The 24,932-nt window shown below is 40.9% G+C and overlaps 1 protein-coding gene across 1 annotated transcript in view; it reads right to left on the bottom strand.

The window, feature by feature from the left end:
- The window catches only part of LOC122083173 (stromal processing peptidase, chloroplastic), a 139,067-nt gene that overhangs the window by 54,352 nt on the left and 59,783 nt on the right, over positions 1-24,932 (bottom strand). The window contains exons 9-13 of the mRNA XM_042650883.1: positions 23,412-23,513; positions 21,716-21,850; positions 21,180-21,404; positions 20,223-20,426; positions 19,847-20,017 (exon numbers count right to left, since the gene is read on the bottom strand). Of these exons, the coding sequence (XP_042506817.1) occupies positions 19,847-20,017; positions 20,223-20,426; positions 21,180-21,404; positions 21,716-21,850; positions 23,412-23,513 (837 nt within the window). The remainder of the gene's footprint in view (positions 1-19,846; positions 20,018-20,222; positions 20,427-21,179; positions 21,405-21,715; positions 21,851-23,411; positions 23,514-24,932) is intronic.

Genomic DNA, 24,932 nt, shown 5'->3' with positions numbered 1-24,932 from the left:
CAAGAGGTAGTTTTCTAATTCCATATATTTTTCTATAACGTTCTTTTCTTGACTATGATTCAAAAATGTTTCAGATTACCCAGTATTTTGCCTTAATTCGGAATGAAGAATTTATTGTGTTAAAAAAATAATATAATTAATTAATTAATTAATAAAAATAAATAAATCTTTATGAAACATATGCTTGTGACAACGATAAGTTCCATGGTATTGAAGTACAGATCTCAAGTGATACTTGTTAATAACTTGAGTTTGTGATAATTTGTAAGAAAACATATGCTTGTGACAAGGAAGATTGATCACAGGAAATCTGCAAATTCTGATTCGTTATCTCTCCAAATAACAGTTAATGAGCCTGAATCAGTGAGCAATATTTTCATGTAAGATATCATTTGCAAAGAAATTTTTAAAATGAAACAAACAGGGACTGAGTAGAAAAAACTCAGTAGCAAGTAGCAAGCACAACAAGAGGGGTACCCAAAAGACTCTAGGCCCTTGGCATGCCCTTCAGATAGGGAGAGAGTTAAGAAAGTTAAGGAGTATAACTAATAGGTTACCCTCCATTCCTCCCAAAAAAAAAGGTCACACCCACAATAGGGTAAAATATGGAAACAATTCATGGCAGATACAGCTAAGCGGTATTTCCTCTTTTTTTTTTTTTTTTTTTGGGGTGGGGGGGGGGGTGGCGGCGGTGGGGATAATGGATAATATATAAAATAGGGAAACAGGGAGGAGGGATATACAAACCGGAGGAGCCAGAGAAAGGCCCCAGGAGTCAACAATAAGCCTATTCCTTGGGGTGTCCACAACTGGCCTCTAGGGGAGGGAGAGGATTTTGGAGGAGACGTCGAAGTAGATGGCCTTCCAAATCTTATCAAAAGATCTGGAGTTGGAAGACCATCTACGAAGGTTGCGCTCCATCTAGACATTAGAGATAGCAGCCCCGAAAGCAAGCTTTCCAGCCGAGTCACAAACAAAATTACCAGAGAAGGTCATGCCAATCCAATACCATTCTCTCTGAAAGGGAAGGGGGATTCTTTAGGCAGTCCAGCATTTGGTGAGAACAAACTTCTAAATGTGGGAGGAGAAGGGGCAGTCAAGGAATAGATGATTGGTATTTTTGACACCATTCCAACAAAGACAACAAGTAGGGCAATCAGGAATATGGCAAAAGATGAGGAAGGATCGGATAAGGAGGCAGTTGGAGAGATGCTGTCCAGACAGTAAGGCTATAGTGAGGAATGTGGCCACAAAATCAAACAACCTTATGCCAAGGGACAGAAGGGATGGAGCAATGGGAGTGGTTCCAGGTTGAGGAGGAGGAGAACAGAACCGGAGGAGGACCAGATAATTCGGTTAGCACTAGAAGAGGGGACAAAGGAATGGAGGAGATGGAATGCCAGAAGCTAGATAGAGATGGAATATTGGAGTTGGTCTAGGAACCACTGGAGATGATCAACGAGACAGAGGCAGATCTAGGGATCCCAAAGTAATAGACTGATCTATGGCCCATAAACAGAGAAAGCACACTGGTTGGATGTGAATATCAAGCCAGAAGGAAGTATTCAACCCATTTCCAACAAGAGATTTAATGGCAGTCAAGGCATGAGGTCTAGAAAGGAGGATCTTACGCCAAACCCAAGAGGAGTTAGGTTTGACGCTACAAGTCCAAAGGGAATCTATGCCCAGGAGGGAAGAGTAGACCCACGACACCCAAATGCTCGGATGTTTAGAAACCACCTTCCAGGACAACTTAAGGATGGCAGAGGAGTTGACATCCTTGATGCGCCTAATGCCCAGACTTCCTTCACTCTTGGGAAGGCAAACAGAGGACTAGCAGATGGGGTGAAGAAATCTGGTTGAATCGATACCTTTCCACAAGGAGCAAAAGAGGGACTCAATGAATTTGGAGATGGATTTAGGAAGCTGGAAGACTCCATACCAGTAAATAAGGAGGATGGAAGCACTGATTTGAGAATCAGGCGACCCGCATACGACAAAAACTTACCTTTCCAAAGTTGGAGCCTCTTGCGAATTTAGGAGAGCATAGGGGCGCAGTGATGAGCAGTAAGCCTGAAGGAGATGAGGGGAAAACTAAGATATTTAACAAGAAGAGAGCCAATGGAGAATCCTGTTAGCTCGAGAAGGAGGGCTTTGGAGGAATCCGAGACAGCAGCTAGAAAAAGATGGGATTTGAGCAAATTGATGTGAAGGTCAGAGAGGGACTCAAAGAGATGGAGAGAAGATATGATGGAAGTGAACTCCCAAGCCACCTTAGTAGGAAAAAGTTCTGAGGGGGAAGGACACCAAGAGATGATAATACCCTTACCCTGAAGCCTTCTACAAAAAAATGGCAAAGCATTCCACACACCAGTAAGCAAAGGAGAGGGGAAATCGAAGGGTCCCAAATTAAAAAGCTAAGGATGTTAGCAACCTTCGAATTCTTGGGGAGACTGGATCCATAAATAGTTCTAGCACAGACTAAGGCCCTCTTTGGTATCATTGTTCTTTGGAGAATTATCTTGTACCACCCCTAATTTGAAACCTTATGACCTACACCACCCTGGTTTTCTTATAGTATCGAGTGCGTCCCCTCTTTTGTAAAAGAAATTACACTTAAATCCATTCCGTTATAGCAAACTCGTTAAGTGATGACGTAGTGTGGTTACCCTTACTATTTTACCCTTCCATGTAAAAACCCCCTAAAACATTGAGTTGCAGGTTTAGGGCCTCTTTCTCTTAGTGTTAATTAATGGCGACCTTGTAGAGATGAAGCCAAAGATTAAAAGCCGCCGTTACTCACATCCTCTTACATCCTCTAAACAACCACTGAACATGTGCGAACAGGATACAGAGTGAGGTTTAGTTTAGGTTCAAGCTCTTCCAATGGCGGCTGCGCTCTCTACAGCTGCTAATGCCTCGCAAAAACGACATTTGCCCTCGATTTCACACTCGAAACACATTCAATGCCAACTTCTTTCAGTAGCTCTAATGGCAACAGTTGCCTATAGCAAAAGGATTGATTGACGGCCAAAAACTCATCAAGTCGGAACATCTAATTGGTCATTCGAAGAAAGAATGCGCTTCAGATAATGAACGACGAGCACTTCGTCAGTAGGATGGAATCTGAAGCCTGGAAGTAGTTTAATCACTTCATTCCTCACAAAATGAAGCTTCTCCATCTCAAACGATTATGCCTACCATCCTTAAAGCTGCAGAATCACTCAATCAACTTGGAGAACTGAGTCTCTTCCAAGACCCAATTCAGCTCAATTTGGGTGGTGGAGTTAGTCTAGCTCTTACAATCCTTCCATGATCAATTTTAGAGAGAGAGAGAGAGAGAGAGAGCCAGAGAATAACAACAAGAACAAGGAGAAGAAGAAGAAACAGAGAGAGGGATAGAGATTAGAGAGGTTGGGTTGGAAGAGGCTCTTAATGTGCGCTGGTTGTTCGAAAAATGCCTGAGGGAAATATGACCTATGATACCATGTTAAATCCATAGAAGGAGAAACGAAGAAGATGAAGATGATGAAGAGGGACACAACAGGGTCAAAAGGGTCTTTTCCAATTCTAAGCTCACGGTGTTATGCATTAAGGGTGCGGTTGATATTATATGAAAACTAGGGTGGTATAAGACAAGGTTTCAAATTAGGGGTGGTACAAGATAATTTTCCTTTTTCTTTTTTATTTTTGTTAAAAAAAAAGGGTTTTGGTTGCATTTGGTATTATTTACAGAGCTTGACTCTATTTTAACAAAACAAAAAAACCACAAAGATATCAAGAGTCATTTATGTGTTTTGGCCAAAAATAATTTTCGTCGATTTTTGCGTTGAGCTTTGTTAGAGTATATGAGAGCATGTATCGGTTGGAGGGCTATGGGTGATCATAGACCTCCAGACCGTGGGATTATATTTGATATATCTTTGTTAGTGTCTTGTTGGGTTTAGTATGGTTGTTAGCTAAGTTAGAGTTAGTTTCCTATTTTGATGATGCATTCTACTTTCCTATTTGGGTTATGACTATATAATAGCTAGTCTATATATTGAATGAAAGGGGAAGAACCAACCACATGGTTGTGACTCCCAAGTTCACCAATCTCTTTGTCTCTCTTATTTCTTCATCTTTGATTCTAATTCTCAAATCTTTACATGGTATCAGAGCCATGAAGAACAATAAAAAGTGTTATGTGGTTGTCTACTGTAGGTTTAAAAAAAAAAAAAAAAAATTTGTATTAGTGTCTGATTTTGTTCGTGTAAGTCCTCGGTTCTTGCTACTTTGGTTCGTGTCTGGTGTGAAAGATATCTCACTCCATTAAAATTATAATTGCTACTGTCAAGTGTGTGATGCCCAAGAATACAGCAAGTACCAGACCAGCCTAGGAGATCGGTGAAATGCCCCCACCAAGAATACGACAAGTGCCAGGGGGTTTGGGAGATCGGTGAGGGTGTGCAAACTTTAGTCCCATATCACTTAGGGAGAGATTCCTTGACTAGTTAATAACCTCTAGCCTCCTTAACATGGCACAACGTGTTTTAAAGCCTTAAGGCCCATAAGCCAAAAAGGACAATATTGTACAAGGTTAATGGGGCCGGGGCGTTAAAAATGGTATCAGAGCAAACCCCGACAGCGTGTGGGACCACAGCAGGGACGCTGTGCAAAAAGGGGAAAAATTGTGATGCCTAAGAATACGGCAAGTACCAGACCCGCCTGGGAGATCGATGAGGTGCCCCCACCAAGAATACGACAAGTACCAGGGGGTTTGGGAGATCCGTGAGGGTGTGCAAACTTTAGTCCCACATCACTTAGAGAGATTTGTGGACTAGTTAATAACCTCTAGCCTCCTTAAGATGGCACAATGCATTTTAAAGCCTTGAGGCCCACGGGCCAAAGAAGACAATATTGTGCAAGGTTAATCGGGTCGGGGCGTTACAAAGTAGTTGAAGGAGACCATTCTGTCCTTACTCGACTTGGTTTCCTATTGAAGGAGAAGGTTTTTGGTTTCTTAAGAAAAGGGGAAACTAGGGTATCGATGGGGGTTCCCATTGAATCAAAGGTTTGCTTCTGCTGGTTCAATCGTTTTGACTTGTTGCTTGTGGTTTATGATTTGGAAGTCTTGTTGTCGAAGTCTGAATCTACTGCTCGGTTATCGTTTTGATGCAATCGTCGTTCGATTTCTGCTGGTTGAAGATGTTCCGCTTGAAGTCGGTGGCTTCCCTAGACTATGGTTGCATGACTCTCCAGGTTTGAAGACAGCAACTGGTTCTACTTCTTCCATAATTCGAGGTCTCTTTGCTTCGTTACAGCCCTCTTCAACCCCTTCTTTCCTCTGTTTCTCGGTTGCAATACCCCTTCTTTCCTTTATCTTGATAGTACTTGATTTTTTTATTCATGGGCTGCTATCGTTGATGTTGCGATGTTTGTCGATACCATCATGTTTTCTGCCTCTGGTTTTCCACTGGTGGTGGAAGACGACTCACTCGAATTCCGCCATGGATGCATGGTTTTCGTTGCTATTACTCTTCTCTGGTTCTCAAAAGGGAAAGTTGACGTCTATAGCTGTTCCATCTACCATCCGCTGTTGATGTTGCCATTGATTTGCTACTCAAATATCCCCTGAAATTGTTGAGTTTTCTGGTCGCAATCTGTTCCCCCGTGGTTACTGCTGCTCTTAATTCTGTTTGGGAACGAAGGTAAAAAAAAAAAAAAAAAAAAAATTGAGGGTTGTTTTTCCGATTACCTTTGGTTTCTGGTTTCATATGTGGCTGGTTGTGAGGTTGAAGAAGTCTTTCGCCACACGATTCTTTTGTTACTTTAATTTATTTCCCTTAATTTCCGAAATGCCCCTCAAGTTGTTGTTTACTGCTTCCTACCGTTAATTTTACCTTTGTTCCAAGATTACCTTTTTCCCTCCTACGTTCTACTCCACTTTGGTTTCTTTAAATTGTTAGTTTGAATGCCCCTTTTTTCTCCTCTTTATTACTAGTTGCCATTATATTTTAGTCACTTCCTAGTTTACCCTTTTGCCTTGGGTTGTGTGTCATTGAATTTCAATTAAATTACAGCCATACCATCCCCTTTTCAATTTTGGGTAATTACGGTTATGCCATTCTTCCTTATTTTTCGCTATTGTGTGCTTGGATTGGCCCATAATTGTCATCAATTTTAGATTAATTGAATTCTATTGTTTGAAGTGGGTCCACATCGAACCCAATTAAGTATTTTGACGGGGTTCCGCATCAATTGGGAATATGTTCTACATCGATTGAGGAATATATGAAGTAATTACAGAATTACCATTGGATATATATGTGTGTGTGTGCCAAACTATTGCTTTGGTCGGCTCGGGATCTCCTCAATTTGGAATTTGCACTTTTTGGGAAAATTGGTACTTGCATGCGTGGTAATTGGAGTTATCTATTCAGATTTGCTACCGTCAGGGGGAGATTGGAAATTCTTTTCTTGTGATGCTCTTGGTCATGGGGTTCTTTTGGTGGTGGTTGTTGGAAAATATTTTGCCTTTGCTTACTATTACGCATGAGGGGGAGATTCAAATTATCTGTTCGATTTGATTAATTGTTTGTTCAAGATTATTTCGTTTGAAGACGTTATGCTCGTGTGTGTCCTCAACAACTATTTTTATCTTTTGAAGATGGTATATTCAACGACCTAATGCTATTTGGTATATTCAAAAACCTGGTGTTGTTTGGTCCTCAACGACCTGATGCTGCCTATTTATCTGTGGAATTTTCTGGGAGATCTTTGTTTGAGGCTTGTGAATACTTTTGTTGTAGCTATTGGGAGCTACAGTTTCTGTTGGAGCACCTTCTTTGGGAAGGTCTTTTGTTGTTGGGATGCCTTCTTTGAAAAGGCTTTCATTGGTACTGGAGTGCCTTCTTTGGGAAGGACTTTCCTTTTTTTTTTTTTTTTTTGGAGTTGTTGATGGCTTTATGATGGTTGATTGGAGTTATTTCTGTACTCGTTGGAGTTCTTCTTGATCTAAGCTGAAGTTTTCTGTTGCTATGAGTAAACTCTAGCTTGAGGGGGAGTGTTAAGAGTATATGAGAGCACGTATCGGTTGGAGGGCTATGGGTGATCATAGACCTCCATACCGTGGGATTATATTTGATATATCTTTGTTAGTGTCCTATTGGGTTTAGGATGGTTGTTGGCTAAGTTAGAGTTAGTTTCCTATTTTGATTATGGATTCTACTTTCCTATTTGGGTTATGACTATGTACTAACTAGTCTACATATGGAATGAAAGGGGAAGAACCAACCACATGGTTGTGACTCCCAAGTTCACCAATCTCTGTCTCTTTTATTTCTTCATCTTTGATTCTGGTTCTCAAATCTTTACAAGCTTTAAAGAACACGTGCTTGTAAGTCTCAATATGGAGGGGTAAAGTAGTCATTTTCCTTGTTATTAGAAATCCAAGCCCCTTTGCCTCCTCTTTTTCTTCATCTGCCATTGCCGCAAGCTTCATTTTTTTCAACATGAGTAACTTGAACACCCAAAACAGGTAGAGAAGAGCAAACTTTATTATGAATTTGCAAGGCAGAGACGATCATTATCACTCTAGGTCAAACCCTTTCTCTTAGATCTCCGATATAGCCTCGTTCCTCACCCTCAACCATTGATTCTGAGATTCTTGCTCGAACTTCTTTGACTGTAGTTTCTTCTAGGAATTATCGGGTCCGTGTCAGACTCGACCAATCCTTAGGGACCGATTGTGGAACCCATGGTGCCCCACTCGCAGTGGAAAACGACTTGACCGGGAACGGTATGGGGGGAGGTGGGGATGCAATTGTTGTAGCAAATGAAGCGTAATCCAACTGCCAATGAAGTCGATTTAAAAATCCTCTTTTTGCGCTAGCTTCCCTGTTGCAACTCATATTTGGTGAACTGAGATCCCAGAGGCCAATCGTATTGACTTCTTTAAACAAATCTTAAGTCTGTCCAACAGATCTTAAAAGGGCAGGAGAAAAGAGAGAGAGAGAGGGAGGATGAGAGGGGAAGGAGTTGCATCGAGCGGGACAAAGAAAGTGGAGAAAGAGAGTTACAAGGATGATGGGTAAAGGGGACATCTCTTCACCCATTTCTTCAAAAAACCATTTTTGTTTAGAAGTTACCAAACCTATTTCTCCCCCCCCCCCAACCTCTCAAAAAAAAAAAAAAAATGGCCTAGTAGTTACCAAACTACATCTATGTTTTGATAAAAAAAAAAAGGATTCCATTGATTTTTTTGTTAAACAAGCAAAAATCAGAAAGAAAAATGATACCTAAGAGGGCCTAAGAGATGGGAGACACCCACTGGATGTCAATGGTCAAACCTAAGAGAGATGGATAGCCCATCATCAATTTGGAGGCGATAGCCTCCAAGGCAATAGACCGGAGCGAAAGAATCTTATACCAAACCCGAGAAGCATTTGAAGGAACAAGAGCAATTGAAAAACATTTCTGCTTGGACAAAACAATCTAGATCAACCCTTTTTTTTTTCTTTTTTTTTAGGGATGAATAAATAATTCATTACTAAGGAGAAGAATATACAAAGGAGAATAGGGGGCAAAGGAAACCAAACCCACAAGGGGGGGCAACAAATCCCCAAAGAACTAACAAGGGGGGACAGCCATTGAGGAGGAGGAGGGGGAAATAATAGAAGTAGGGAGACCCCAAGCAACAACAATGAGCATGTTCCTTGGGGTATCACTGACCAGGCGATGGCGGAGATATCTAAGCTTGGATGAGATATCCAAGTAGATGGCCTTCCAAATCCCTTCCAGGGAACGGGATTTGGGGGTCCATCTACAAAGATTTTGTTCCATCCAAACATGGCTAATGGTGGCACAAAAGGCAAGTTTCCCAACAATATCACAAATGGAGGAGTCTCTATAGGTCCTATGTCAACCCAAATCCATTCCCTAGAGAGAGGAAGGATGGGACGAGTTGAGGGCCAGCAAGAGCGAAGGACCTTCTTCCAGATGGCCTTGGAGAAGGGGCAGGAGAAGAAGAGATGATCCACATCTTCGGTGCCATTCCAACACAAACAACAGGCGGTAGGAACCTGGTTGTGACGGGAATTAAGGAAGGACTGTGTTGGGAGACAGTAGGAGAGGGCACACCAAGTAGTGAAGCTATGGAGGGGAATGTGACCCTTGAACCAGACAATGTTCCTCCAAGGAATAGGAGGATCTCTAGTTCGGATAAAGTTCTAGGCAGAAGCGGAGGAGAAGCGACTTGTGCTTACTTAATGAGACCAGCCGAGCTTACTTCTTTGATCCACCTTAGACCCAGGCCACCAACCTTAGGGAGGCAAACAACTGCCCAACTAATGGGGCGGAGAAATCTAGGGGAATCAGTTCTTTTCCAGATAAAGGCAGACATAAGCGACACAAGAGCTTTAATGGTGGCTTTGGGTAGACAAAAAATACCCGACCAAGACATAAGAGGACTGAAGAACTGATCTAATGAGACAACCACCTAGCAAAGGAAAGGAGCTTGCCTTTCCATAACTAAATCCTTTTCCGGATGAAACCAAGCATTAGACTGCAGTGATGGGCAAACAATCTAGCAGGAACCAAAAGCAAACCTAGGTATTTAACTAGGAGATGACCAATAGAGAACCCCATTTTATCAATAAAAGAAGCTTTGTCCAAATCCGAGACCCTAGCCAACAAGAGTAGAGATTTCTAAAGATGCGTAAGCCACAGTGATCTTCGAAGAGCTGCAGGCAAGACATAGGGGCCTCTAAGGAGACTTTATCAGCCTTAGAAAAGAACAACTGCAAAAGCCAAGTGGGAGAGCTTGATGGACTTGCACTTAGGGATAGGGGAGATGAGCTGCTGATCTATACAAGATTGGATATTCTAACAGAACTTCAAGCGCCAAGGTAAATATAGAAGGGGAGAGAGGGCATCCCTGTTTGATACTCCTCCGAGGACATGGTTCTAAATTTCCTCAAAGTTTCCCATTTTCTACCAAAATCTCCCAATTTCGCAGAGGGTTGAAACGAAGCCATAGGTCGAAACTCAAATGTAATTGGTTTCAAGGAAATTTCCCATATTTTTGCATTGTTCAACCAAATTGGTCCAACCCATGCTATACAAAGTCACTTATTTCGTAGGATTATTTCGTAGGAAGCACACATTGTTTTCCATATTTCGACAGATACTCCAAAGTTTCATGGATTTCGACCAAAAATGGGGGAATTTGGCGACAAAACTTCAAATTTACCTTAAGTTCGAGATGGACAACGTTGATGATGGGGCTTATAGGTGGGCAATGATGGAATTTCAAAACAATTGGACCTAAAACATGTCACGGGACTGAAATGTGTTGCATTTAGAGAAGCGGCTACAACATTTGCAGCAGTACGCAACTCGTGGATTGGAGTAGTCCAAAAACTCTACATGAAAATGAGTGGTGAGTTTTATTCCTATCATCTTACATAATTGCTTGTTTTCAATTCTAAAGTATATTTTGATTGTTTTAATAGCTTATTTACATATCCAGTATGTATTTTATATGTAGACTGTGTTTATAACAAATTAACAAGGCTAGTGTACAACATCATTCAACATACACTAGCAACTTAGGTCAACACCACAAGTACCATTTTGGGTTCTTCTTTTTGTGAAAATAGTTCATGGTTTAGGTTTAAAATATGAACAATAGGCTGCATATAAAAAAATAGACCAAAACAACACTTTTTGGGGGGGTCGAAACCTAGGTTTCCACATAGCCCAAAAAAAGTATCTGGTTTCCCCAAAATTTCCAAGGTTTTGACAAATATTTTGGTTCCGACCAAGATTTAGAACCTTGACCCTTGACCAGGAAAGCAAAGTAGCCATTTGGGCTACCATTAACCAACACCGAGAAAGAGGGAGAAGAGATGCAACAATAAACCCAATTAACAAACATTGGGAATCCCATCTAATTCATAACCTTGGAAAAAAAATCCCACCTTTGGCAGTCAAAAGCTTTGTGAAAGGTCTATCTTCATAAGAGCAATAGGAGAATGAGATTTTCTATTAGAACCTCTAATAACCTCATTGCAAAGGAGAATGCTATCAACGATACTTCTACCAGGAATAAAAGCTGACTAGTTATCACTAACAAGCAAATCTGCCCTGATTTGAGCCTAAAAGCGGAGCTTGGCAATGAACCTGTACAAAGTATTGCATTGACCAATGGGTTTGGAATCAGATATGGCAGAGGCTTCGTCTTTTTTAGGAATAAGGCAGAGAAAAGTGTGATTAACCCCTTTAATTGGAATAGGACTGAAATTTGAAAAAGAAGCTCTGGACAAGGTCATTAAGGCGGCGAGGCGATTGAGGGTCTTTCAGAGCGCTTTGGCGATAGGGCGGGCATAAGGCGTTGCCTTATTGAATAAAGTGTTCTAGTATTTTGTTTTTTATATAACCATTCTATATGGCTCAAATGACATATTAAATACTATTTATATGCTAAATAAAGATTAAAGGTTCATACTTCATACCAATGCAAGATATTCAGAAAAACAAATCAATAAAGTGAATAAACTAAGTTCATTTTGATCAATCATTATCATAGCATATAATATAGATATATAATTACTCAATCAATATTGACAACCAGCAGTCAAGAACATCAAACCAGATTACCAGAACCAAGGAGCTGCATGTTCATCCAAAAAAAAAATGAGAGCTGCAGAATAAGATAATATTATATCCAGCAGTACCATCTCACAAAGAATAAATCAGAAAGCTACCAGCCACAAAAAGCAATACTTATTAATCAACAGAATAATACCCAGGCTACAATACACAATCAATATTGATAACCAACAGCCAACAACATCAAACCAGAACCAAGGAGCTTCATATTCAGAAAAGAAAAAAAAAGAGAGCTGCAGGTTGCAGTGAAGAAGTGAAGAAGAAGAAGAAGAAGAAGAAGAAGAAGGAGAAGATAGAAGGGAGACTGTGAGAGGAAAAGAAAGCAGGAAAAAACGCTGAAAAAAATAAATAAAAAGAAAGAAAGAAGAAGGTAGAACCGTAGAAGGGAGAGGAAAAGAAAAAAAATTCTCTTGTACTGCAGTGCCACACTGCCTACTGCAGTAAGAAAAGAAAAGAAAAGAAAAAAAAAAAAAACAGAGGGAAATAGAAAAGATTAAGAGAAAGAAGAAGAAACTACAGCAGGGAAAAACCATAGAATGAAGAAGAATAAAGAAGATGAAAAAAATAATAATAATAAATGCATCAAACGTTCCTGTGTTGTTCTGAGGAATGTTTGCCGGAGGAGTCTCACCACCTCCGGTGGAGTTTCGTCGCCGCCGGAACAAGATCCGAAGGGGGAAGGAGGAAGAACTGCTGCGTCGGCCCCAAAACCCTTGCCCAATTTCTGAGTTAGTAACGTAATGCGATTTTTTTTTTATTTTTTTTTTTGAGGTTTTCTATATAAATACCCTTGATCCCATGCTTCTCATGTGTAAACTTCCCAATATAACTGCCAATCAATAAAATCTATATGGAATCAGTGGAAAAATAGTTTTAAAAAAAAAAGTATAAAAAATAGGCATAAGGCGACTGCCTTGCCTACAAAGCGTCATAAGGCGCCTAAGGCATCGCCTTATAGCGCCTAAACAGTTAAAGCGACCGCCTTACGTGCAGCCAATAAGGCGGTGCACTACCTTATGGTCCCAATACCGCCTAGGTGTTGCCTTACGAGCGCCTTGGCAACGTCTTAATAACTATGGCTCTAGATAGCCTTGATAAAGTCATTTTTAATGATATCCCAAGATGCCGTGAAGAAACCCATACTAAACTCATCTAGACCAGGAGCTCTGTTAGCCTTAAGGGAGTGAAAACAGTAACAATTTCACTTTCAGTTGGAACGGCTTGAAGCCCATTGGTGAAGTGACTAGGCATGAACTTGTTGAGGAGGTAATTCGGAAGTGGACCAAGGGAGCCTAAGGAAGATCTGAACAAATTCTTGAAATTGGATACGACCTTTGCTTTGATATCTTCAATTCAATATGAGGAAAAGGCATCTGAAGCCACAAACATAGGAATGGAGCTGACATTAGATCTCGACTTCATACAATAATGGAAATAAGCCAAGTTAGAATCCTCAAGTTCCAGCCATTAAATCCCCGATTTTTGCCTAAGAAAACTCTCCTCTTGGGTGAGAAGAGAGGAGAGGCCAAGAAATTGCTTTTTCATCCTCTACCAAGGGGCCATTCTGAAAGTCAAATTGGAGCCATACTAAATACCAGATAACTTATCCCTCCACATTCCAAAACCTGAGAAGAGATATTCCCAAAGGCGTTAGATTTTCAATATTTGAGAGCACAATTCAAATTACGAAGCTTCCTAGCAAAGGGAATGAGGGGCACTGAGAAAGCATGCACATGCTTGTCTCAAGCTTCCTTGACAGCGGATTGAAAAGAGGGGTGAGAGGACCACATATCAAAATATTTGAAAGGCTTGGGGCGAAAGGAGATATAAGGCTGAATAAGAAAGAAAACGAGAAGTGATCAAAGATACCTCGAGGCTCAAAAGAGGCATGGGAGGAGGGGAAAGAGGACAAAAAGGCTTCATTTAAAAGCATTCTATCAAGCTTACAGGAAATCTGGGCACCTCCACATCTTTTGTTGTGCCAGGAGAACTTAAGATCAGACCATCTCAGATCATTGACAATATCTTCAATACAATCATTAAAGGCTTCAACCGAATCTGAACCCAGCCGATCACACGCTTGCTTCTCACGTCCATAGTGAACCACGTTGAAATATCCTCACAAACTCTTAAGAATGGGAGCCCACTTCACTGGCGAGACAGCAGAGATCCCACAAAGATACATTCTCTCAGGAGGACAATTGAAAGCGTAAGTAACAATAAGGAAAAAGCCTGAATTCCCCAAGGAGTCAAGAGATTGTGAGATGGAGGATGGAGAAGAAGAGGAAATCAAGGAAAGAGCTAGTTTACTAGGATCCCAAAGGAACCAAATGTGGCCATTGATATGGTGGGAATAATTGGCAAGAAGAGACCAGCAGGGAGCAGTAGACATAGCACTACGAGCAGATTTAGGCTCTTTTTACTCCGGTTTCTATGAGAGAGCAAAAGTTCAAGTGCAGGGACTTGATAAGAGATCGAACAATAGAGAGACTTGAAGGGGAGTTCAAACCCAGAGTGCTAAAAAAAAAACACCTTGATTTAAGAGGAATGTTGGGGTTGGTGCAGCAAGAGCTCTTTAGAGGAGCCACGGTGATGTCTAGTGTAGGACCTATTTTGTGGGGTAGAGACCTGAAGACTAGAGTGGGAACTTGGAAGGTCATGGCCAAGAATCGGGGGACAAACCGAAGGCGAAGTGGGAAGGAGATGGCTGGTGGTAAGAAGGAGAGTTTAATCTCAACCAAAGAGTCGTGCGAGAGAGAAGAAACAATAGGTTGGGTCAAGTTGTTGGGGTGCAAGACCCAACTAGGAGAAGAGGTCGAGCTAGAGATCAGCTTAGGTAAGTAACTTACCATAAGTGCGGGGATTAAAATAATGGTCGAGCTAAATGGGGGCGGACCGAAGGGGAATATGGTTCAAGAACTCAGTCGAAACCTGTGAAATTCCCAAGTTTTGACCATATCCCCAGGGGTCGAAACGATATGTTCTGTGACTTTTAAAATCACAGGTTTCGACCATGTTTCGACGAGATTTCCCATGTTTTGACCGAAACATGGGAAATTTCGACCAAACCAAATGGTTTGACCCTTTGGGTTGAACCAGGTCCTATATAAGTTAGTATGAAAAGAATCCCAAGCCTTCTTTAGCAGAATTCGACCCTCTCTTAGTTTTTTCTCCTAAGAGTGTGAAACTTAGGGAAACAGTGGAGATTTCCATTTTTTTCCTAACAAAGTTGAATCTAAGGGTGGTACTTGCTTCATCTACATAAGAAAGACAGCTTGGACCAAAAAGGTAAGTCCCAACTCCCCCAAAAATCATTTTTTTTTTATAGGATATACTTGTAAATAGAGTAGAATTATGTAAATTTTTTATATGTTACTTAAGAGGAACCGATATACGAATTCACGGTGGCCGAAATTTTTTTTTTTGCATGTTAATGCTTTTTTTTTATTTTCCGTTTTTGAAAATGCATTTACCAACAATATATTTCAATCAACAACTCAGCGTAATGATTACCGAACCTTTGGTTCACCACACAAGTATGACTTTATGTGTTTTTTTTTTTTTTTATGAAGCTAATGATGTAAAAGTGTTAGAAATGTCTAAAATAGGATGTACACAAAAAATAGGCAAAAAAAAAATTGTTTGGGGGTTGAAACCTAAGTTTCCACCAAACCAGAAAAAATTCCCTGGTCTCTTCGAAATTTCCCAGGTTTCGACCGAAATTTCACTCTCCCCAAGGGTCGAAACCCGATACCTTGAACCTTGGAGGGGATATGAGTGGAGGTGGGCCCAACAGAGGGGGGTAATAGAAGGGACAGGGGCAAATGGGAAATCTCATGGCACCCACAAGAGGCAGAGGGAGTAGAGTCGAAGAATTGTACTTGGAGATAACCCCGACAAAAGGATTTCTTCTTCTCTTGAGAGATGCTGTAGAGAGTTGAGACTGGTAGACCAAAGAGGCGTGGCTGAGCAAGATTCAGAAGCAGTTATGCTATTGTCGTCTGTGGGGGAGCTCATGAGAGAGAGACATGTCACCAGAAGTGCAACGGTCAACTACAGAGATTTCAGGAACTAGGTTGAGGTCAACATCATCTTCTAATTAAAGGGAAGCAAAGAGGTTATAACCATTGGTCACTGCCGAGACTTGGACCAGCGGTGGGTTGCAAGAACTTGTAGGGTTCCTCAAAGAGTTGAAGGCTTGGAACCCTCTTGGCTGATGTCTGTTGCACCGACGAGAGGTGGTTCTTCCTCTAGTGGAGGAGCAGCAATTAGAAATGGCATGCCGATGGTTTGCTGGAGGAGGGTATGGAGTGGAGCAATGATCTAATTAGGGGAGATGTATTTGGTCGATGGATGGAGGGGGGTCACCAAAGGAGGGCTTGGGGGTACAAAGGCTTGAGTTATGCCTAAAAACTTGACAAAGTAAGCAGTGGAGCAATTTCCAATCGTATATGGCATCCTGCCGAAAAGAAAAGTCATCGCCATATTTCACCAAAATGGAAGAGGGAAGAGGATTAGTACCAGGGACATGAATGCAAATACGGACATAGGCGAGATGATCTTTCCTCTTCATTCGAGCATCAGAGAAGAAGGGGTCCCATAATAGAGCCAACCAATCTGGGTCCCTTGAAGCTCCAAAAATGCAGAGGAAGCCCCGGAACCCATAGGGTGATTGGTGTGAAATCGATACTGTCCAACTATAATTGGTGAAGAAAGACGGACTTTCTCCCAACCTGCCACAGATCACCTTCCAGCATTTGATATTTGTCCAAATCATCTGAGAACTTGAAAATGAAAAAACCATGGTCGAGAAGGTGAATGTCAAGAGATCCGCCGACTCTCCACTGCTTTGACAGGTAGAGCTTAACGATGTGGAAGGGTGGACAGGAGCTAAGAAAATGGCCAACAAAGAAATTGCCCCCGAGATTAGCTTCATCATCTAGTGGACCAGAGGCCAGTGAGCTACTTCGTCATTTCCAACAATGGAGGGTGCGACGAAATGAAGGTGAAGACCCTCATTAGAAGGGTCAGGGGCATGGATTAAGAGGTAGTTCCACGGAGCATCAAAAGGGGTAGGGGCAAAGGAGAGTGAGAACTGTGAGATGTCAACATCCCACCAGGGGGGCCAGCCATGAAGGCTAGCACTCAGGGTGAGATGTGTGTAGCACATTCATGACTTGAAAAGAAAGGCTGTTGCTTTAATTCCAGTAGCTGCAATCAAATGCTTATTGATCGCTAGAAAACACGGCCTTCAATCATGCTTTAGGGGTTTTGTGATTGGACATTACTGAAAATAGAAACGCAATGTCTGTAACATTCAAAGTGAGACTCCTACTCTTTAGTGGGGATATACGTGAGGATTTTGTCACCTTTCATCTAGCAGTACAGGTTGGCATCTTTCAACCTGTACAGCTTATTTTTTTCCCCCTTTTACATTCTAAAAAAAAAAATCCATTCTTTTTTTTTTTTTTTTCCGAGAGAGAGGATCTATGCCAACTCCAAACGTGGGAAATCCCTAGATACAGAAGTGTCACTGTTAAATATATTAGCTTTTATATGTCAATGCATATTTGAATGATAAGCAGGTCAAATGGGATTATATTTAAGTGATGGGCACCAACAAGGAGATCGGTCACCTGAGATTATAGTTGTCAAGGCGTTTCTTAAGGCTTCAGCAACAAGGCAGTTCTTGAACACATAGATGCTGACTGCCATATTGTCCAAGGTACCCAAGAAAAGTGAAAATTTGAGGAAAAGGGGGAACAAATAGGGAGAACAAGAAGGAAAAGAGGGGTAATGGGGACGAAAACCAGAGACAATGGAACAAGAAGAAGAAAAGTAGGGAGTACTAGTAGCAGCTGCCACTGCCGCCAACAAATGTTGCAATGGCAGCCACTGCTGCCACCATCATAAGAGGAGGAGGAGGGAGGAATGTACCTGGAAATCACACTGCAACCACCAACGCTTCCACTATCGACAACAAAGAGGAAGACCAAATGAGTTTTATTTGCTAAATTAAAACTTTTAAAAATGATTCTTTAAAATATTATACGTTGCCCCCTCATTTTCACAAGTAAAAGAAACAAAACTTTCACTCTAGAGATAACCACCCCCCCAAAAAAAAAAAAAAATTACATCTAAAAGGAAAGAAATATCATATTTTGAATACAAAATCCCCCACCTTAATCTCCTAGGTGCCTTGTCGCCACAATTTTTTCCGGGTTAAAAATTTCCCATGAGGCCTTAGCCAACGCTTGACCGAGACCAGCCTAACGCCATCCAAGCCATCATAGCATTCCCCCCAACAAGCCTTTTTAACAACAATCGATGCAACACGACTTGTACACAGGGCACACACTATGTTGAGGCTCACTCAACCTAGGCTACCTAGCCCACATCGTCACTTCATTACATCTCCACCAAGACACTCACCCATCAACTAAGGCTCCTAAACGGGCCAAACCTGACAACCTAGAAGACATTTTCCTTGCATCCCAACATAGACCCTCATCCACCATGGATTCCCTCATCATCGGAGCCCATCACTAGTGCCACACCACCATAAAGCAAGCCATGCCACACTAACTCAAGGCTATGACCAAGCCAACTACCATGCTTGCACCCAAGGTGCCATTACTTCCCAACTCGAATGGTTATGGAGCCACCTTACTCCACACAAAGCACACCAAACGTTTCCCAAACCTACAACACTCATCCACATTGGGCCACAATTGTCGCATAGTACGTTGTTGATAGCCAGCACCAACATAGACATGTCCGAGGCACTTGGAACCCCCAAGCTATGTCCAGGACAGGCAGACCCACACCATATGATATGGGATAGAACACTTGCTCAAGCCTTGTTTTGCTAATGATGGATAGGTGCTAGTAGCATCCACAGCCCCAAACCTTTGCCTCATGGCAGTGCGCCATGCTAGTGCCTCCGACTGACATAGTCCCTTTAATGTTGCCCCAACATACTAAAGAGACACTCATAGCCCACTCTAAGTCACAAGTGCCTGCCCGTGGCATCTTCCCATGGAATACCTGTGCTGATGCGCCGCAGCCAGGCCAACCTTGTACACAATGCTTTACTAATGGCAAGCACGATCCCATGCCTAAGCAATGACATCAAGGAGGGGTGAGGCACACACCCTTCCTCAAGGTAGCTCTTAAGCTTTGTCCCTTTTCCAGAAGTAGACATCAACCCCCTCAAGAAATCATATTGTCATTAGATTGTCATGAGTCTTTGCTCTCCAAAACATGCCTCTACTTATCTTTCACAACACCAGCATAACAACATGGTGCATTCACATGCCTCGTGCCAGGAACAGAGGCCACAACAGAGCCCACGAGCCACGCACACGTGTGCCTCCACGAGTGTCACAGATGTGCCAATGGGTAGGCTGTGACCGCCTGCTTAGGCGCCCAAGATGGCTGGCCACCGCCTAGGTTCATCTTGGTGCCATGACAACTGTGTTTGAGATGTTGGAAGAGACACTTTTGGACTAGTTTTGAATAACTTTTAATCGCTTCAGAAAGTATGTCAAGCTACCATATGAAATTATGAATAAAATTTTTATTTAAGATAAGTTTGTTAATATGTTTAGGATGAGGATTGGGTGTCTTTGTACGAAAGTCAAAGTCAAACTTTGCGTCCAAGCAGGGGCATTGAGTTTTGCTAGGAATTGGTCCAAGGCAGTTCAGCTATGGCCTATATATAGTTCAAATTATTGATTAGGTTTTGTTGTATAAATTTTGATAATGAAAGTAGAGTGGTTCCCTTCCAATAATGGTTTGATTACCAAATAAGGACTGTTCATGGTAAACAGTATCTTATGATATCTTATGACTTTCTTCTTCATTCTACAATTCTCTGCAATACAACTGCAGGCAACTTCTACTCTTTCTCTCTCTCTTTTAACTAATTGTCTTCTTCATTCTCAAATTATATTGTTTTCTGTTGCTTGCTTCATCATAGTACAAAGCATAACTGTTAGACCTATCAACACTTACATGAAAAAGCTAGATTAATTGGAAATGTCATGATAAATGACTCGACCAGGGAAAAAATTTGTATAAATATAATAACCAAATGCACATGAAGAATAATAACCAAGTAGACAATAATGAACTTCAGAAACCATATGCAACATAAGCCACTAAGCCAATCATTTAGTTCCACCAAGTATACCTTGTAGTTTACAGGTATCCCATTCGAAAGGCGACGCTGTGTGATGCCTGTATCATTGTCATGCACTTTCAGGATATTTTCTTCTTGAGTTAAAGGAATAAAAGATGGTCTCCGTTGCAGCCTTAATTCCTGTAGCTGTGATGGCGATAATAATTCTTTTGGAACCTCTAGCTGTACAAACAAACCAACCAGGTAAAGAAATTTAGTTCCATGATTAGTACTCACAATGTTGGAAATCACATGATAACATATTCTCATCATAGTTTGCCTGCGTATATCTATATATAACATACAAAAAGATAGAATCTGGATTGAATTTTAGTTTTTTCGTACAACATCTGAATCGGTCAGTAAGGAGCAAGGATAGAAAGAAAACCTCTGGTTCAGCATCTATAGGCTCCTCCAAACCTGCTTTTATGGAAGCAGTAATTTCACATGGAGATATTCTAAACTCAGTTTCACCGACTTCATCAACATGCACTTTTTTAGGAACACATGCGACGATGGCTGCTGGAGGGGGTGCATTAGGTTTTCCAAAGTTAGATATGAATTCTAGCACCTCTGCACCAGTAGAATTTACCTGCAACCACCAATATTCTGAGATTAAAGCAGATGGAAGCATGCTATAACTTTCACCTGGAAACCAAGATTATAGACTATAGAATTTGGGTTACAAACTATAGAAATCCAATATATTGTTTTAAGTCCGGATATGTCTCAGCTGAGATCAATAAGTAAATATTTAACAGTCAATTACTACAGGAAGCATTGTGAAAATTAAAACTGATCTCCAATGGGGATTAAGGGAAAACTTCTGGAACTAAATAAAGAAGAAACGTGAAAAAGATATATCATCCATTCATTAAGCTCACCAAAAAAAGATAAAAAGAGACCATTATATTGAAGTTTGAATTAAGAACCATAATTAAGATAAAGAAAAATACAACTAGCATGACATTGTGCTTCTTCAGAAATAATCGACACTTGTTGCCTAAGCTAAAATAGTTGGAGGCAAGCTGATGTTAGTCATATTTCTTACACGGTAGACAAAATTTATCAAATAATCCTGAGGCAAGAATCTTTTATTGTTTTGCAAAAACATTACACAGCTTTCTCCGTAGCCATACAGTGTCTTCTCCCTGTGGCCATAAACAAACCATGCTGCACTACTGTTTGAAATATTAATGCCATACCATGGTTCAACAGGGGGCCTCATATTAAAGTACTACAAAGAAAATTCAATATTTGTGTATCATCCAAATACTGACATCAATAATGCAACAATTAATTTGAAAAAGTAGATCCTTAACAAAACCCAGGGAAAGGAAATTACTTCTTCAAGAGTAACTGTTTCCGCAACAGCAACCAAACTTCCATGTCCCTGTCTTTGGTCCATAACTGTATGGCCTAGCGCCTCACTCTCCATAATGAAATCCAAATTATCCACAGATGGCACATTATCAATCATTGCAGCTAACTGTTCACTATCTTTTAACAGGGCATCCATGTAGCGGGCTAATTCACCTTTTGTGACTCCAAACTCTTTAAGCCTTCGTACCTGGACCAAACGAAATGTCAGCAACTAAAAAGACTGAACAAATATAATGAAAACAACCCTCCCTTCCCACTGGAGGAGGTTAGCACCACCACCATCATATATCTGATATAGTGATATTCAAACCACTGCTGCTCAACTCAACTAAGCCTTGTCCCAACTAAATGGAGTCAGCTACACAGGTCTTGTTTCACCATCAACTCAAACCACTGCAGCTGTTTACCCACCCCACCCTACCTCCCAAACAAAGAAGAAAATGTTCAATAGATTTCAATTGAATTAGTCAGTTGCCGCAGAAAGCAAAGAGTACAGACCTCCTGGACCGCGACTTTAATTGCACTCTGCCAATTCCTGGGTTCTGCAGTTACTGTAAGAGTAGTGACAGTGCACCCTTCTCTTCCAGAATCACTGTGATCCAATTCAACTGATGTGAAAGGAGGATTTGAGCTCTGCACAGTTTCTTAAAATCAATTAATCCTAACATTTCAATTTCTTCATATATAAAATCAAATATCTAGTCCACAATCCAAGTACCACAGTAACCATACGTGTTTTTGTCAAACCAAGAAGGCCCTTCACCTTTTTTTAGCCACAAGGAAAGATATAATGGCTACACCAGACCATCCCACACATAGTTGTCAAGGTGACTAGGTTACCCAAGGCAGTGGATGGATGCCTAGGAGACAAGGCGCCTGCCTAGGCATGCATTAAATGTAAGTACGTAACTAATCCTTCGGCGTGTATTATTATGGAACCTAAAATATTAGCACATGTTTGAACAAAATATCAATTTATTTGCATGACAGGATGAGCAAAGCATTACATACCACACATCCAGCTGAAGGCACGAAAGAGAGAAGCAGAACAAAGATGTGAATCAAAGAAGTAAAAGGGCGTACCCAGTGCATGAGGCTCCCGCCACTGCAGGGTCTGAGGAGGGTCATAATGTATGCAGCCTTACCCCTGCTTAACAGAATGTTTCCTGACTCGAACCTGCAACCACTAGGTTGCAATGGAGCAACCTTATCGTTGCGCTGAGGTCTGCTCTCTGAAGAAGAAAAAAAGGAGAGAGAGAAGAAAAAGAGAACAGAAGGGGAAAAAACACAGCTAAACAGGGAAGAAAAAGAGAAGAGATTGGGGGGGGGGGGGGGGACACAGCAAAAAATAGGAATCTAAGAAGAAGAAAAATAAGGAAAAAAGTCCAACAAAAACAGGGAATCTAAAAAGAGAAGATGAAGAAGATTCACCGGTTGGCCAGCTCGCAGTTGCCATAAGGGTTTCAGAGGAAGAGATGAAGTGTAGCAAAGTCTCTCCCAAAGGGTGTGGGGTTCCGAATTTCAATCGATTTTCACTTTTTTTTTTTTTTTTAAATTTTAACATGCATGTGATTCCGTGCATCTGGATGTACCAAACGTTTCTACATAAATAAATAAAAAAGCCAGAAAGAAAATCCAACTTATATCATTTTTTGCAAGGCAATGAAACAATAAGGCAACAACACGCCTTAGGTCGGCAGAAACGCCTTGTCTCCGAGAGACACCTTGACAACTATAATTCCACACACCACAGGTGACACCATGGATTAAAAGTACCCTGTATATATCAGCTGTCTTTTGCCCTCGTAAAAAAACTGCTAATTTTTTTTTCCTCTAAACATGATGACAAATTGACAATAAGAGAGCCTTGTGGCAGACTAACTATTGGGCCACACAAAAAGATGATTACTTTGCGATAGAATCTGCTTTCCAAGTAGCCATATCAGCTGGCCTAGAACAGAATAGATGCATTTGGCTCTCCAATACTCTGGACATATAAAGAATCTATGCAGTCGCAAAACAGATGTGCCAATGATAATCACAACTCATTGACTAAAGAAGGAAACCATCATCTTTCCTTGTAAATCAAAAGTACCTCTTACCTTCCTTGAATCAATTTCATATAATTACATTCATATACAAACCCACAAAAGAGAGGTGCGAGTTGACTTTTGAAGATAGTAACAAAATGCACCTTGTATCTTGTGTTGATCCGAAAATGCAGAGCAGAGAGGAATATCCGCTTCATAAGAACATTCCGCAAGTCACCATACGTTCGGACCTTCTTTACAGGAACCTGCAACAAAATTCACGACATAATGCGCTCTCTCTCACGCACAGAGAGAGAATTGTGGAGAAAATTATTGAAGTAACCCAATGCATTTTTCAAATGCCAAGACCAAGTTGGAACCTTATAGCTAGTGGATTGCAGTCACATGAATTTAAGAGTGGTTATGTCTAACTATTTCATCAAAATGTCACGTGAACAAACATATCAGCTTTAAGGGTATTGCCATTCAATCAATTAGCAAAGCATTATGTGAACAGTGATGAGTCTAAATTGCAAGGTTACCAGATTCTTGAGAAAGCCACTCCTTTTACCTTCATGCTTCTCAGATTAGGCATACTTCAGGATTCACATCTATTTTAAGTAGGTTTTGAAGTGGCAATGTAGCTGCGGCATTTCATAGCCTCTGTGTGATCAGTTAATGATCAGTTAATTGCAGTAAAAAACAATTGGTTTTCCTTATTCAAGGTTAAAAGGATTGGATAATCCTACGCTGGTTTTCTTCAGCCCAGTAATCATATTCACCCTCCCCCCTTTTTTCTCTCCCTTGTAATTGTTACCACTTGTCTTCTTCAAGATTATGCTGCTACAGCCTTGGGATGTGCTCGATGGAATTTATTGGAAGTTTTGAGAAGAAACAGAAGAAAATTTTAAACCAAAAATAACAAGCTGCTAAATAATCAATCAGTGTACCTATCAAATAGATAAACAAATAAAATATAAATACATATATGTATGTACAATCAATCCAGTGAAAGTGAAGTTATCTAATGGCATTTCACTTAAGAGATTAAATTCAATTAGCTTCATGGCTTGATTATAGAATTTAATAGCACATGCTAATGCAACGGCAGTCCAAGATCCAGTATGGGTGGTTTGGATTCCTTCTAATCAGTATGGATCTGATTGCTTGTAGGCTTGTACCCAGGGGACCTAGCTGCGGAAAGTTGTAATTTCTGGTTATTTAAATCAGGGATTGACCTAGCTGTTAGAGGGGTCTTTATTAGTTTACGTGGAGGTTTTTTTTTTTTTTTTTGGTACCTTAAAAATTTGGCCTACTTAGTCTATGCGTGAGGTACGAGTTAGGAATGTAAGTCTTTGTTAGCGTCCTTGTCTTGGTAGTGTAGTTAGTATGTCTAGCCATCCAAAAGTCCTAAAATTAGAAGGCTAGTAAGAGTCCTAAATCTAGGAACAGAAACAGAATCACCTTGATACCAAACCAGATCAAGCGTGGGATCTTCTTGGAAGTGTTAAGAGTCCTTGTTTTAGTAGCAAAGTATGTCTAGCCATCCAACAGTCTTACCGTCAGAAATTTTAGGCTAGTAAGAGCAAGGTTCAAGAATTCGTTTCATTTCGATGGTTTTAAGGAAATTTCGTTGAAACAGTGTACTTTTTCCATGTGTTTCGCTTGGCCTTTTTTTTTTTTTT

The sequence above is a fragment of the Macadamia integrifolia genome, chromosome 7, assembly GCF_013358625.1.
Source record: "Macadamia integrifolia cultivar HAES 741 chromosome 7, SCU_Mint_v3, whole genome shotgun sequence".
NCBI classification, from domain to species: Eukaryota; Viridiplantae; Streptophyta; class Magnoliopsida; order Proteales; family Proteaceae; genus Macadamia; species Macadamia integrifolia.
The sequence above is the reverse complement of the archived record's forward strand: the minus strand, read 5'-3'. Positions and strand labels throughout refer to the sequence as shown.